This window comes from Scyliorhinus torazame, chromosome X, assembly GCF_047496885.1.
Source record: "Scyliorhinus torazame isolate Kashiwa2021f chromosome X, sScyTor2.1, whole genome shotgun sequence".
In the NCBI taxonomy this organism is placed as follows: domain Eukaryota; kingdom Metazoa; phylum Chordata; class Chondrichthyes; order Carcharhiniformes; family Scyliorhinidae; genus Scyliorhinus; species Scyliorhinus torazame.
In genome coordinates, this window is record NC_092738.1 from 5,511,930 (window position 1) to 5,527,807 (window position 15,878).

General features: G+C 47.5%; 1 protein-coding gene across 5 annotated transcripts in view; it reads left to right on the forward strand.

Annotated features, from left to right (window-relative positions):
- LOC140405375 (signal transducer and activator of transcription 5B-like) overlaps window positions 1-15,878 on the forward strand; it is a 304,409-nt gene that overhangs the window by 211,067 nt on the left and 77,464 nt on the right. For all 5 annotated transcript variants that reach the window (XM_072493699.1, XM_072493700.1, XM_072493697.1 and 2 more), the window contains 4 exons: window positions 137-343; window positions 1,157-1,251; window positions 1,878-2,014; window positions 7,942-8,088. In XM_072493699.1, coding sequence (XP_072349800.1) covers window positions 137-343; window positions 1,157-1,251; window positions 1,878-2,014; window positions 7,942-8,088 — 586 coding nt within the window. The remainder of the gene's footprint in view (window positions 1-136; window positions 344-1,156; window positions 1,252-1,877; window positions 2,015-7,941; window positions 8,089-15,878) is intronic.

The following is a 15,878-nucleotide window of genomic DNA, read 5'->3' on the forward strand; positions in this document are numbered from 1 at the left end:
CTCGTGTTTCACCGTTGCTACCAGACCTGCTGAGTATTTCCAGCATTTCCTGTGTTTATTTGCGGTTTCCAGCATCAACAGTATTCTGCTTTTTGATCTAGAATCCAGTTTTCTTTTCCCTCTTTTTTTTGTGCAGGACAGATTGCCATTCCACATACCGGATAGAGTGTCATGGCCTCAAATGTGTGAAACCCTCAATATGAAGTTTATGGCAGAGGTACAGTCAACACAGGGCTTATGCAAAGAACATTTTGTCTTCCTGGCACAGAAAATATTTGATGAACAACGCTACAGCATGGAGGACTTCACCAACCGGATGGTCTCTTGGTCTCAGTTTAACAAGGTAAGCGTTGGCCGGGACGTTCCGCGCAACCCGTCACGTGGATCGTTGCAGCGTAGGTGGCCTGCCATTGACTGGCAACAGGATCTTCTGGTTCCACCATTGTCAATGGTGTTTCCTGTTGAATACACCCATCGCCGCTGGAAAACCCGTGATGGGGGTGCGCCATCGGTGGGACCAGAAGATCCCGCCGGCGTGAGCAGGCCGGAAGATCCCGCCAATATACTTAAAGTCTGAGTTGTCCTGTTTAGATGTAGCATTATGTTATGCCTGGAGTAGCTTGACATGGATTGCCATGTGATTCCATTATTAATAATAATAATCTTTATTGTCACTGTAGGCTTACATTAACACTGCAATGAAGTTACTGTGAAAAGCCCCTAGTTGCCACACTCCGGCACCTGTTTGGGTACACTGAGGGAGAATTCAGAATGTCCAATTCACCCAACAGCACGTCTTTCGGGACTTGTGAGAGGAAACCGGAGCACCCGGAGGAAACCCACGCAGACACGGGGAGAACGTGCAGACTCCGCACAGACTGTGACCCAAGGCGGGAATCGAAACGGGTCCCTGGCGCTGTGAAGCAACAGTGCTAACCACTGTGCTACCGTGCCATCCACCGTGTCATACTGACTGTGTCTCTGTTCTCCACCACAGGAAGGCTGCCTGAACCAAGGAGCTGGTTCAAATTTAAATGGCAGGGTTGCATCCTAATAACATGACTGGCATGACTGAATTACATCCAGGATGTAAATTTCTAATCCTAGCGTGTCTGGTGATTTAAACTATTATAAGATCATTTTGATATTCTTGCAGGAAAACCTACCTGGAAGAACCTTCACCTTCTGGCAATGGTTTGATGGCGTGATGGAGCTCACCAAGAAGCACCTGAAGGATTACTGGAATAATGGGTACGAGTTTTAACTCTTTTCACTAATCTGCAATGGCTGATCGAGGGGCCTGTGAGTGAAGGTGGCCCTGCAGATGCTAATTTTGGAATGTTTCCCTCAAACTCCTCTTTGTTTCAAATACATACAAGTATCATCTTTTCAATATATTGATGAGCATCAGGTAATATTGGTATTCAAAGCCACATTCCCCCAGAGAGATGAAGAAATGCATTTGAACCTCATTCTGTTTGTCTCCTGATCAAATATGAATGATGCAATGTACTGCAATGTGACTCAAATCAGGGTCAGCCAATCCTTTTCTTTGTATAGGAATATAAAATTGCATTTTCACATCGAGTCAAACGTGACAAATGCAATGTTGTAGAGAGATGGTAATAACATGCCAAATAACAACCTGTCACATAAAGTTCCAGGCTAACTTTTTTGAGAACCATTGGATGTCAAGAACCGTGTCTGCTTCTGCTGCTGATATTCTGAGTTATGACATTGTGGAAGTAAAGATTTTTCATCTGCATACAATATTATGCATTAGTGTAGCCTCAAAATGTTGAAGCCTTAGCTTCTTGCCACTACTCTGACCCGGGAAGGGTTTTGCTGAGGCCATTCACTCTCCTTTTTATTTGCAGATTGATCCTAGGTTTTGTAAGTAAGCAGTATGCCAACAGACTGCTCAATCAACGAGTGAATGGGACCTTTCTTCTGCGCTTCAGTGACTCTGAGATTGGAGGGATTACAATAGCATGGATTGATGATTCTGAGAAAGGTATCACTTTCTGCTCCTTGCAATGCTTTTCTGCTTCTTGCAATGCTTCCAGAGATTTGGAGAACGTTTGGATATATTTACCCAATAACCTATAATGTTGGATCTTCCACTCTTTGTGCTGCAAGTACAAAGTACGTAGTGGGAACTCCGATATTTAGTTTATTCGGTCATTTTGAAATCCACATTTCTAATTAAATTTGAAAGTCACAGGAATCCAGAGGAGGACATATGGGCCTTGATAACATCATACAGGATGTTCATGAGAAGTGTAATGTCAAACTGGGGACGGTACTGAATTGAACAGTGTAGCCTTCCCATTATCGATAAACTCCCTGCGTCTCAGCCCATCAATTTCAAAATCAATGGGCAGGATAGTTTGGCCGTTCACGCTGGTGGGATCGTACTGTGCTGCCGACGGCACCCCCCCTGTGGGTTTCGTGGTAGCAAGGGATGTGTTCAATGGGAAACCCCGATGACCACAGTGGGACCAGTAGATCTGACCACTGACGAACCGCCCTCCGCCATGGCAGAGGAGGAAAATCCCAGTCCTTATCTTCACAATTCTCAATGGCCTGATCCCGATGAGCACTTCTTCAAACTACTCCAGCCCTGTATCTCTGCTGTGCCGACTCTGTCTGCTGTGTATCCTTTTCCCTCTACTATCGGTGACCGAGCTTTCAAGCATTTTACTCTTCTATTTGTTCTTCTTAAACCCCATGCTGCATCCCTCACCACCTTCAGAAACCTTCTTAACGCTATCTTTTCAATAATGCCTTCAGCCAGGCAGCAGCACAGTGGCTAGCACTGCCGTCTCATAGCGCCAGGGTCTCGGGTTCGATTCCGACCTCGGGAAACTGTCCATGTTTGCATTCGCCCCGTGTCTGCATGGGTCCTCCCACAGTCCAAAGATGTGCAGGTTAGGTGGATTGGCCATGCTAAATTGCCCCTTAGGGTGGGTTGCAGGAATAGGACAGGGGATTGGGCCTAGGTAGTGCGGTCGTTCTAAGACTCGATGGGCCAAATGGCCTCCTTCTGCACTGTAGGGATTCAATTGTTTTCCGTAACCTCTTATGTCTTCAACTGTGAATGAATGTTCCTGTTGTTTCTACATTAAGGATCTAGGTATTTATGGGTGTTCGAAATACAACTGTGTGCTTTAGTGGGAGAATTGGGGTGCTAGAGGCCAGCCTGTTTACCTTCAGATGAGAATCAGACCCTGCACGTGCACAATACTGGAATGTCTAGACTCCTGGAAAATGTTTTTGAATTAGTGATTACTTCAAGCTCTTGAGGAAATTTGCTAATGCTCTTCGGGAGGGTTTAAACTAGTTCAGCAGGGGCTTGGGAACCTGAATTGTAGCTCCAGTAGACAGGAGGTTGAGAGTAGTGAGGTCAGGAGTAAGGTTTCAAAGTTGCAGGAGTGTACCGGCAGGCAGGAAAGTGGTTTAAAGTGTGTCTACTTTAATTCCAGGAGCATCCAAAATAAGGTGGGTGAACTTGCAGCATGGGTTGGTACCTGGGACTTCGATGTTGTGGCCATTTTGGAGACATGGATAGAGCAGGGACAGGAATGGTTGTTACATGTGCTGGGGTTTAGATATTTCAGTAAGCTCAGGGAGGGTGGTAAAAGAGGGGGAGGGGTGACATTGTTAGTCAAGGACAGTATTACGGTGGCAGAAAGGACGTTTGATGAGGACTCGTCTACTGAGGTGGTATGGGCTGAGGTCAGAAACAGGAAAGGAGAGGTCACCCTGCTGGGAGTTTTCTATAGGCCTCCGAAAAGTTCCAGAGATGTAGAGGAAAGGATTGCAAAGATGATTCTGGATAGGAGCGAAAGTAACAGGGTAGTTGTTATGGGGGACTAACTTTCCAAATATTGACTGGAAACGCTATAGTTCGAGCACGTTAGATGGGTCCTTTTTTTGTCCAATGTGCACAGGAGGGTTTCCTGACACAGTATGTAGATAGGCCAACAAGAGGCAAGGCCATATTGGATTTGGTACTGGGTAATGAACCTGGACAGGTGTTAGATTTGGAGGTAGGTGAGCACTTTGGTGATAGTGACCACAATTCGATTACGTTTACTTTAGCGATGGAAAAGGATAGGTATATACCGCAGGGCAAGAGTTATAGCTGGGGGAAAGACAATTATGATGCGATAAGGCAAGACTTAGGATGCACAGGATGGGGAGGGAAACTGCAGGGGATGGGCACAATTGAAATGTGGAGCTGGTTCAAGGAACAGCTACTGCGTGTCTTTGATACGTATGTACCTGTCAGGCAGGGAAGAAGTGGTCGAGCAAGGGAACCGTAGTTTAATAAAGTAGTTGAATCACTTAAGAGGAAGAAGGAGGCTTAAGTAAAGATGAGACGTGAAGGTTCAGTTAAGGCGCTCGAGTGTTACAAGTTAGCTAGGAAGGACCTAAAGAGAGAGCTAAGAAGAGCCAGGAGGGGACATGAGAAGTCTTTGGCAGGTAGGATCAAGGATAACCCGAAAGCTTTCTATAGATATGTCAGGAATAAACGAATGACTAGGGTAAGAGTGGGGCCAGTAAAGGACAGTAGTGGGAAGTTGTGCTTGGAGTCCGAGGAGATAGGAGAGGTGCTAAATGAATATTTTTCGTCAGTATTCACACAGGAAAAAGACAATGTTGTCGAGGAGAATACTGAGATACAGGCTACTGGACTAGAAGGGCTTAAGGTTCTTAAGGAGGAGGTGTTAGCAATTCTGGAAAGTGTGAAAATAGATAAGTCCCCTGGACCGGATGGGATTTATCCTAGGATTCTATGGGAAGCTAGGGAGGAGATTGCTGAGCCTTTAGCTTTGATCTTTGTCATTGTCTACAGGAATAGTGCCAGAACACTGGAGGAGAGCAAATGTTGTCCCCTTGTTCAAGAAGGGGAGTAGAGACAACCCCGGTAACTATAGACCAGTGAGCCTTACTTCTGTTGTGGGCAAAGTCTTGGAAAGGTTGATAAGAGATAGGATGTACAATCATCTGTAAAGGAATAATTTAATTAGAGATGGTAAACACGGTTTTGTGAAGGGTAGGTCGTGCCTCACAAACCTTATTGAGTTCTTTGAGAAGGTGACCAAACAGGTGGATGAGGGTAAAGCAGTTGATGTGGTGTATATGGATTTCAGTAAAGCGTTTGATAAGGTTCCCCGCGGTAGGCTATTGCAGAAAATACGGAGGCATGGGATTCGGGGTGATTTAGCAGTTTGGATCAGAAATTGGCTAGCTGGAAGAAGACAAAGGGTGGTGGTTGATGGGAAATGTTCAGCCTGAAGTCCAGTTACTAGTGGTGGACCACAAGGATCTGTTTTGGGGCCACTGCTGTTTGTCATTTTTATAAATGACCTGGAGGAGGGCGCAGAAGGATGAGTGAGTAAATTTGCCGATGACACTAAAGTCGGTGGAGTTGTGGACAGTGCGGAAGGATGTAACACGTTACAGAGGGACATAGATAAGCTGCAGTGCTGGGCTGAGAGGTGGCAAATGGAGTTTAATGCAAAAAATGTGAGGTAATTCATTTTGGAAGGAATAACAGGAAGACAGAGTACTGGGCAAATGGTAAGATTCTTGGTAGTGTGGATGAGCAGATTGATCTTGGTGTCCATGTACATCGATCCCTGAAAGTTGCCACCCAGGTTGAGAGGGTTGTTAAGAAGGCGTACGGTGTGTTAGCTTTTATTGGTAGAGGGATTGAGTTTCGGAGCTATGAGGTCATGTTGCAGCTGTACAAAACTCTGGTGCGGCCGCATTTAGAATATTGCGTGCAATTCTGGTCGCCGCATTATAGGAAGGATGTGGAAACATTGGAAAGGGTGCAGAGGAGATTTACCAGAATGTTGCCTAGTCTGGAGGGAAGACCTTATGAGGAAAGGCTGAGGGACTTGAGGCTGTTTTTGTTAGAAATAAGAAGGTTCAGAGGTGACTTAATTGAGGCATACAAGATGATCAAAGGATTGGATAGGGTGGACAGTGAGAGCCTTTTTCCTCGGATGGTGATGTCTAGCACGAGGGGACATAGCTTTAAATTGAGGGGAGATAGATATAGGACAGATGTCAGAGGTAGGTTCTTTACTCAGAGAGTAGTAAGGGTGTGGAATGCCCTGCCTGCAACAGTAGTGGACTCGACAACACTAAGGCCATTCAAATGGTCATTGGATAGACATATGGATGATAAGGGAATAGTGTAGATGGGCTTTAGAGTGGTTTCACAGGTCGGCGCAACATCGAGGGCCGAAGGGCCTGTACTGCGCTGTAATAAGAAAAGAAAAGAAAAATTACAGCACAGGAACAGGCCCTTCGGCCCTCCCAGCCTGTGCCGATCCAGATCCTTTATCTAAACCGGTCTTCTATTTTCCAAGGGCCTACTTCCCTCTGTTCCCCGCCCATTCATATATCTGTCTAGATGCATCTTGAATGATGCTATCGTGCCCGCCTCTACCACCTCCGCTGGCAAAGCGTTCCAGGCACCCACCACCCTCTGCGTTAAAAACTTTCCACGCACATCTACCCTAAACATTCCCCCTCTCACCTTGAAATCGTGACCCCTTGTAATTGACACCCCCCACTCTTGGAAAAAGCTTGTTGCTATCCACCCTGTCCATACCTCATAATTTTGTAAACCTCAATCAGGTCCCCCCTCAACCTCAGTCTTTCCAACGAAAACAATCCTAATCTACTCACCCTTTCTTCATAGCTAGCACCCTCCATACCAGGCAACATCCTGGTGAACCTCCTGTGCACCCTCTCTAAAGCATCCACATCCTCCTGGTAATGTGGTGACCAGAACTGCACGCAGTATTCCAAATGTGGCCGAACCAAAGTCCTATACAACTGTAACATGACCTGCCGTTGTTCTATGTTCTTTCCTGTTTTTCTTAATTGTTTTTATTTATATTGCTGATTGGTGTAATTGAAATATTTCAATCAGAACCTTTTTTTGGCTTTTTTTGGACTACAATTATGCCTTATTATTACCTTATGTCTTATTCCCTTGTATTGTTGCAGTTGTATAGGATTTTGGTGAGACCACATCTGGAGCATTGTGTCCCGTTTTGGTCTCCTTATTTGAGGAAGGATGTGGTGGGATTGGAGGCAGTTCAGAGGAGGTCCACCAGATTGATTCCGGGGGTGAAAGGGTTGCTGCAAGAGGAGCGATTAAACAGTTTGGGTTTATACTCGCTGGAGTTTAGAAGGATGAGAGGGGATCCGATTGAGGTATATGAAATACTGAAAGGGATTGATGAAGTAAACGTAAACCAAATGTTCATCCTTGTGGGACAATCTAGAACCAGAGGTCACGGATATGGGGCTGGTTTAGCACAGTGGGCTAAACAGCTGCCTTGTAATGCAGAACAAAGCCAACAGCGCGGGTTCAATTCCCGTACCGGCCTCCCCGAACAGGTGCCGGAATGTGGCGACTAGGGGCTTTTCACAGAAACTTCATTGAAGCCTACTTGTGACAATAAGTGATTATTATTATTATTATTATTATTATTATTATTATTATTATTATTAGATGGGTTGAGAGGCAGTAGATTTAGAACTGAGATGCGGAGGAAATACTCAGAGGGTGGTGAATTTGTGGAACTCACTGCCCCATAGTGTGGTGGAATCTGAGTCATTAAATGGTTTCAATACGGACATAGACATATTTGTGATTTTTTAAAAACAGGTTAAAGGGATATGGGGAACAGGTAGGGAAGTGGATTTGAGACCAGGAAGAGATCAGCCAGGATCTGATTGAATGGTGGAGCAGGCTCAAAGGGCTGAATTGCCCACTTCTGCTCCTAATTCTAATGTTCCTGAACCTTTGTTTCACCAAGTATTGAACTGTATAGACAACGATGTAAAGTTTGTGTCCCCTATTAATGCATTGTTTCAGCACCATTGATTTTGTGTTTGATGTTGCAGGTGGCAGACAGGTATTCAATGTGCAGCCTTTCACCACAAAGGATTTAACTATTCGATCACTTGGAGATCGTGTCCGAGATATTGAACGCCTGCTTTACCTGTACCCCAGCAGACCCAAAGATGAAGAATTCAAAAAGTACTACACAAGTATGTACCAAGAATCTTGTGTTAAACCACATGCAGATGGGCTGCAAAGCACATGGTCTTGCTATAGTGCAGGACAACAATGGCTGTTTTGAATTATGTAGAACGCACTGCAAGCTCTGCATTATTCTCCCATCAATTATATCAAATTGCTGGTTCGCAAAGATCTGATGGGCAGTTGCCACACTTGCTATTAAATTTCAAGGGGACAATTTTTGTCTGACATATTATTTGGATGGGAACAGGAGGTACAATCACTGATCTGCCTCATTATGTATCCAACAAGCCGAGAGTGCCAAATGGATGCTTTGAAGCAACTTGCTGGTTAGGGAGGGTGGAAAGACACTGTCGGCTGATGTCCCAGGCCTTGGGGAGGAATTGGTGGGGGAGGCAAATAGAAATTTGAACACAAATTTGGAGAAGCCTGCAGTGGTCCCTTTAGAACATAGAACATCGAACATTACAGCGCAGTACAGGCCCTTCGGCCCTCGATGTTGCGCCGACCTGTGAAACCACTCTAAAGCCCATCTACACTATTCCCTTATCATCCATGTGTTTATCCAATGACCATTTGAATGCCCTTAGTGTTGGTGAGTCCACTACTGTTGCAGGCAGGGCATTCCACGCCCTTACTACTCTCTGAGTAAAGAACCTACCTCTGACATCTGTCCTATATCTATCTCCCCTCAATTTAAAGCTATGTCCCCTCGTGCTAGACATCACCATCCGAGGAAAAAGGCTCTCACTGTCCACCCTATCCAATCCTCTGATCATCTTGTATGTCTCAATTAAGTCACCTCTTAACCTTCTTCTCTCAACCGAAAACAGCCTCAAGTCTTCCCTCATAAGATCTTCCCTCCATAGCAGGCAACATTCTGGTAAATCTCCTCTGCACCCTTTCCAATGCTTCCACATCCTTCCTATAATGCGGCGACCAGAATTGCACGCAATACTCCAAATGCAGCCGCACCAGAGTTTTGTATAGCTGCAACATGACCTCATGGCTCCGAAACTCAATCCCTCTACCAATAAATGCTAACGCACCGTAAGCCTTCAACAACCCTCTCAACCTGGGTGGCAACCTTCAGGGATCTATGTACATGGACACCGAGATCTCTCTGCTCATCCACACTACCAAGAATCTTACCATTTGCCCAGTCTGTCTTCCTGTTATTCCTTCCAAAATGAATCACCTCACACTTTTCTGCATTAATCTCCATTTGCCACCTCTCAGCCCAGCGCTGCAGCTTATCTATGTCCCTCTGTAACTTGTAACATCCTTCCGCACTGTCCACAACTCCACCGACTTTAGTGTCATCGGCAAATTTACTCACCCATCCTTCTACGCCCTCCTCCAGGTCATTTATAAAAATGACAAACAGCAGTAGCCCCAAAACAGATCCTTGTGGTACACCACTAGTAACTGGACTCCAGTCTGAACATTTCCCATCAACCACCACCCTTTGTCTTCTTCCAGCTAGCCAATTTCTGATCCAAACTGCTAAATCACCCTGAATCCCATGCCTCCGTATTTTCTGCAGTAGCCTACCGTGGGGAACCTTATCAAACGCTTTACTGAAATCCATATACACCACATCAACTGCTTTACCCTCATCCACCTGTTTGGTCACCTTCTCAAAGAACTCAATAAGGTTTGTGAGGCATGACCTACCCTTCACAAAACCGTGTTGACTATCTCTAATCAAATTATTCCTTTCCAGGTGATTATACATCCTATCTCTTATAAACCTTTCCAAGACTTTGCCCACAACAGAAGTAAGGCTCACTGGTCTATAGTTACCGGGGTTGTCTCTACTCCCCTTGAACAAGGGGACAACATTTGCTATCCTCCAGTCTTCTGGCACTTTTCCTGTAGACAAAGATGACTTGAAGATCAAAGCCAAAGGCTCAGCAATCTCCTCCCTAGCTTCCCAGAGAATCCTAGGATAACTCCAATCCCTCCCAGGGGACTTCTCTATTTTCACACTTAAAAGTCCCTGGTTAGATCATTCCATGTATGGGTGCAATAGGCAAGCATAGTACACACTCTATTGGCATGGAGTCTTGCAATGGACCTGGGGCCCCAATTTAAATTTTGAATTAAGGCTCCTGCCTTGCATGGATTTCCTCCGGATGCTCCGGTTTCCTCCCACAGCCCAAAGATGTGCAGGTGAGGTGGATTGGCCATGCTAAATTCCCCCTGGGGTTACTGGATTATGGGGATAGGGTGGAGGCGTGGGCTGAAGTAGCGTGCTCTTTACAAGGACCGGTGCAGACTCGATGGGCCGAACGGCCTCCTTCACTGTAAATTCCATAATAATAATCTTTATTAGTGTCACAAGTAGGCTTACATTAAACACTGCAATGATGGTCAGATCCTCTCTTACAGGAGATGGCCATTGCCTGGCACTTCTATGGCGCAAATGTAACTTGCCACTTATCAGCCCAAGTCTGAATATTGTCCAGATCTCTTTTTCTTTTCTCTTTTCTCTTTCCTTTTTTCTCTCTTTTCTCTCTCTCTATCTCTTTTCTTTTTTCTCTCTCTCTCTTTTCTCTTTCTCTGTCTCTCTCTCTCTGTCTCTCTCTCTCTGTCACTCTCTCTGTCACTCTCTCTGTCACTCTCTCTGTCATTCTCTCTCATTCTCTCTCACTCTCTCTCACTCTCTCTCTCACTCTCTCTCTCTCACTCTCTCTCTCTCACTCTCTCTCTCTCACTCTCTCTCTCTCACTCTCTCTCTCTCACTCTCTCTCTCTCACTCTCTCTCTCTCTCTCTCTCTCTCTCTCAGTGTCTCTCTGTCTTGCTCTCTGTCTCTGTCGCGCCCTCTCTGTCTCTGTCGCGCCCTCTCTGTCTCTGTCGCGCCCTCTCTGTCTCTGTCGCGCCCTCTCTGTCTCTGTCGCGCCCTCTCTGTCTCTGTCGCGCCCTCTCTGTCTCTGTCGCGCCCTCTCTGTCTCTGTCGCGCCCTCTCTGTCTCTGTCGCGCCCTCTCTGTCTCTGTCGCGCCCTCTCTGTCTCTGTCGCGCCCTCTCTGTCTCTGTCGCGCCCTCTCTGTCTCTGTCGCGCCCTCTCTGTCTCTGTCGCGCCCTCTCTGTCTCTGTCGCGCCCTCTCTGTCTCTGTCGCGCCCTCTCTGTCTCTGTCGCGCCCTCTCTGTCTCTGTCGCGCCCTCTCTGTCTCTGTCGCGCCCGCTCTGGCTCTGTCGCGCCCGCTCTGGCTCTGTCGCGCCCGCTCTGGCTCTGTCGCGCCCGCTCTGGCTCTGTCGCGCCCGCTCTGGCTCTGTCGCGCCCGCTCTGGCTCTGTCGCGCCCGCTCTGGCTCTGTCGCGCCCGCTCTGGCTCTGTCGCGCACGCTCTGGCTCTGTCGCGCACGCTCTGGCTGGAAACCAAGTTGAATTCAAACTGAGGCTTTATTAGTATCTGAAGTGTGGCCTCCCACAGCAGTTGACGAAATGGCTGCGAGCTGGAGGCCACGCATATTTATAACCCGGCTCCTGGGCGGAGCTAGCATGCAGGGGCCCAGGTGAACCTGTAGTGCAGGTTCTACCGTACAACCCTTAATATAGGAACACAGTGGTTTACCACATTCACCCCCTGTTAAAATTGAGTCCGGTTGGGGTGGTGGACAACTATATACAATTCGCAATCTTTAATATTTACAGAACAGTGAAAAAAAATGTCTCTGGTCATCCGGTGGGCCGGTCAGAGGTTCAGCCGGTCCGGCGCCTTGATCGTCCTCTGGGATCGATGAAGTGGAGCCGGCAATGATGGTGCTGTCATGGTCGAAGTTGACTCCGGGAGCGTGCCAAAATCCTCTTCATCAACGGGGGTGGGCAGGGGGAGGACGGACGGTCCTGGTGGGGTGATGGGGGCGGTGGGGGAGGGGAGGGGGGTGACGGGGGTGGTGTGGGGACGGAACCTGCTGGTGCCAGGTCCCTGAGGGAGACGGTATTCTGGCGGCTGTGGGTTTACGTGGAGCAGGTGCACCCTTTCCACCACGGATCCGCCTTGTGGAGCCACACATGTTTACGGAGAAGCACGGCTCCCGGAGCTGTGAGCCTAGTCGGGAGCGACACCCCGGATGTGGACTTCCTGGGGAAGGCAAAAAGGCGTTCATGCGGTGTACTGTTAGTAGCAGTGCAAAGTAATGAGCGAATGGAATGTAGTAATGAGCGAATGGAATGTAGTGCATCAGGGAGGACCTCTTGCCAGCGGGAGGCCGGGAGATTTCTGGACCGTAGGGCCAGCTGGACGGCCCTCCATACCGTCCCTTTCTCCCTGTCTATTTCCCCGGGGGTTGTAGCTGGTCGTCCTGCTGGAGGCTATACCCCTGCTGAGCAGGAACTGACGCAGCTCATCACTCATGAATGAGGATCCCCTGTCACTGTGGATGTAGGCGGGGAAGCCGAACAGAGTGAAGATCGAATTAAGGGCTTTAATGACGGTGGCAGACGTCATGTCGGGGCATGGGATGGCGAAGAGAAAATGGGAGTTTTCGTCGATCACACTGAGGAAATACGTGTGTCGGTCGGTGGAGGGGAGGGGCCCTTTGAAATCCACACTGAGGCGTTCAAAGGGGCGGGAGGCCTTCACCAGGCGCGCGCGGTCCGGCCGGTAGAAGTGCGGTTTGCACTCCGCACAGACCTGGCAGTCCTTGGTGATCGTCCTTACTTCCTCGACAGAGTAGGGCAGATTTTGTGCCTTAATGAAGTGACCCCTGGGTGACAACCGAGTGACCCCTGGGTGACAAAGGCTGTCATGCAGGGTCCGGAGTCAGTCTCCCTGAGCGCTGGCACATGTACCTCGTGATAGGGCGTCATGGGGCTCGTTGAGTTTGCCAGGGCGATACTTAATCTCATAGTTATAGGTGGAGAGCTCAATTCTCCACCGCAAGATTTTGTCATTTTTGATCTTGCCCCGCTGCGTGCTGTTGAACATGAAGGCTACCGACCATTGGTCAGTGAGGAGAGTGAATCTCCTGCCGGCCAGGTAATGCCTCCAATGTCGCACAGCCTCAACGATAGCCTGGGCCTCCTTTTTGACGGATGAGTGCCGAATTTCGGAGGCATGGAGGGTGCGGGAAAAGAATACCACAGGCCTGCCTGCCTGGTTGAGGGTGGCGGCAAGAACATAGAACATTATAGCGCAGTACAGGCCCTTCGGCCCTCGATGTTGCGCCGACCTGTGAAACCACTCTAAAGCCCATCTACACTATTCCCTTATCGTCCATATGTCTATCCAATGACCATTTGAATGCCCTTAGTGTTGGCGAGTCCACTACTGTTGCAGGCAGGGCATTCCACGCCCTTATTATCTGAGTAAAGAACCTACCTCTGACATTTGTCTTATATTTATCTCCCCTCAATTTAAAGCCATGTCCCCTCGTGCTAGACATCACCATCCGAGGAAGAAGGCTCTCACTGTCCACCCTATCCAATCCTCTGATCACCTTGTATGCCTCAATTAAGTCACCTCTTAAACCTTCTTCTCTCTAACGAAAACAGCCTCAAGTCCCTCAGCCTTTCCTCATAAGATCTTCCCTCCATACCAGGCAACATTCTGGTAAATCTCCTCTGCACCCTTTCCAATGCTTCCACATCCTTCCTATAATGCGGTGACCAGAATTGCACGCAATACTCCAAATGCGGCCGCACCAGAGTGTTGTATAGCTGCAACATGACCTCATGGCTCCGAAACTCAATCCCTCTACCAATAAAAGCTAACACACCATACACCTTCTTAACAACCCTCTCAACCTGTGTGGCAACTTTCAGGGATCTATGTACATGGACACCGAGATCTCTCTGCTCATCCACACTGCCAAGAATCTTACCATTAGCCCAGTGCTCTGTCTTCCTGTTATTCCTTCCAAAATGGATCACCTTACACTTTTCTGCATTAAACTCCATTTGCCACCTCTCAGCCCAGCGCTGCAGCTTATCTATGTCCCTCTGTAACTTCTAACATTCTTCCGCACTGTCCACAACTCCACCAACTTTAGTGTCATCGCAAATTTACTCGCCCATCCTTCTACGCCCTCCTCCAGGTCATTTATAAAAATGACAAACAGCAGTGGCCCCAAAACAGATCCTTGTGGTACACCACTAGTAACTGGACTCCAGTCTGAACATTTCCCATCAACCACCACCCTTTGTCTTCTTCCAGCTAGCCAATTTCTGATCCAAACTGCTAAATCATCCTGAATCCCATGCCTCCGTATTTTCTGCAGTAGCCTACCGCGGGGAACCTTATCAAACGCTTTACTGAAATCCATATACACCACATCAACTGCTTTACCCTCCTCCACCTGTTTGGTCACCTTCTCAAAGAACTCAATAAGGTTTGTGAGGCATGACCTACCCTTCACAAAACCGTGTTGACTATCTCTAATCAAATTATTCCTTTCCAGATGATTATACATCCTATCTCTTATAAACCTTTCCAAGACTTTGCCCACAACAGAGGTAAGGCTCTCTGGTCTATAATTACCGGGGTTGTCTCTACTCCCCTTCTTGAACAAGGGGACAACATTTGCTATCCTCCAGTCATCTGGCACTATTCCTGTAGACAATGATGACATAAAGATCAAAGCCAAAGGCTCAGCAATCCCCTCCCTAGCTTCCCAGAGAATCCTAGGATAAATCCCATCCGGCCCAGGGGACTTAGCTATTTTCACACATTTCAGAATTGTTAACACCTCCTTATGAACCGCAAGCCCTTCTAATCCAGTAGCCTGTATCTCAGTATTCTCCTCGACAACGTTGTCTTTTTCCTGTGTGAATACTGACAAAAAATATTCATTTAGCACCTCTCCTATCTCCTCAGACTCCAAGCACAACTTCCCACTACTGTCCTTGACTGGCCCTACTCTTACCCTAGTCATTCGTTTATTCCTGACATATCTATAGAAAGCTTTCGGGTTATACTTGATCCTACCTGCCAAAGACTTTTCATGTCCCCTCCTGGCTCTTCTTAGCTCTCTCTTTAGGTCCTTCCTGGCGAACTTGTAACTCTCGAGCGCCCTAACTGAACCTTCATGTCTCATCTTTACATAAGCCTCCTTCTTCCTTTGACAAGTGTTTCGACTATTTTAGTAAACCACGGTTCCCTTGTTCGACCACTTCCTCCCTGCCTGACAGGTACATACTTATCAAGGACACGCAGTAGCTGTGCCTTGAACAAGCTCCACATTTCCATTGTGCCCATCCCCTGCAGTTTTCCTCTCCATCTGATGCATCCTAAGTCTTGCCTCATCGCATCATAATTGCCTTTCCCCCAGATATAACTCTTGCCCTGCGGTATATACCTACCCCTTTCCATCACTAAAGTAAACGTAATCAAATTGTGGTCACTATCACCAAAGTGCTCACCTACCTCCAAATCTAACACCTGTCCTGGTTCATTACCCAGTACCAAATCCAATATGGCCTTGCCTCTCGTTGGCCTATCTACTGTGTCAGGAAACCCTCCTGCACACATTGGACAAAAATGGACCCATCTATAATACTCGAACTATGGCGTTTCCAGTCAATATTTGGAAAGTTAAAGTCCCCCACAACAGCTACCCTGTTGCTTTCGCTCCTATCCAGAATCATCTTTGCAATCCTTTCCTCTACATCTCTGGAACTTTTTGGAGGCCTATAGAAAACCCCTAACAGGGTGACCTCTCCTTTCCTGTTTCTAACCTGAGCCCATACTACCTCAGTAGACGAGTCCTCATCAAACGTCCTTTCTGCCACCGTAATACTGTCCTTGACTAACAATGCCACCCCTCCCCCTCTTTTACCACCTTCCCTGCGCTT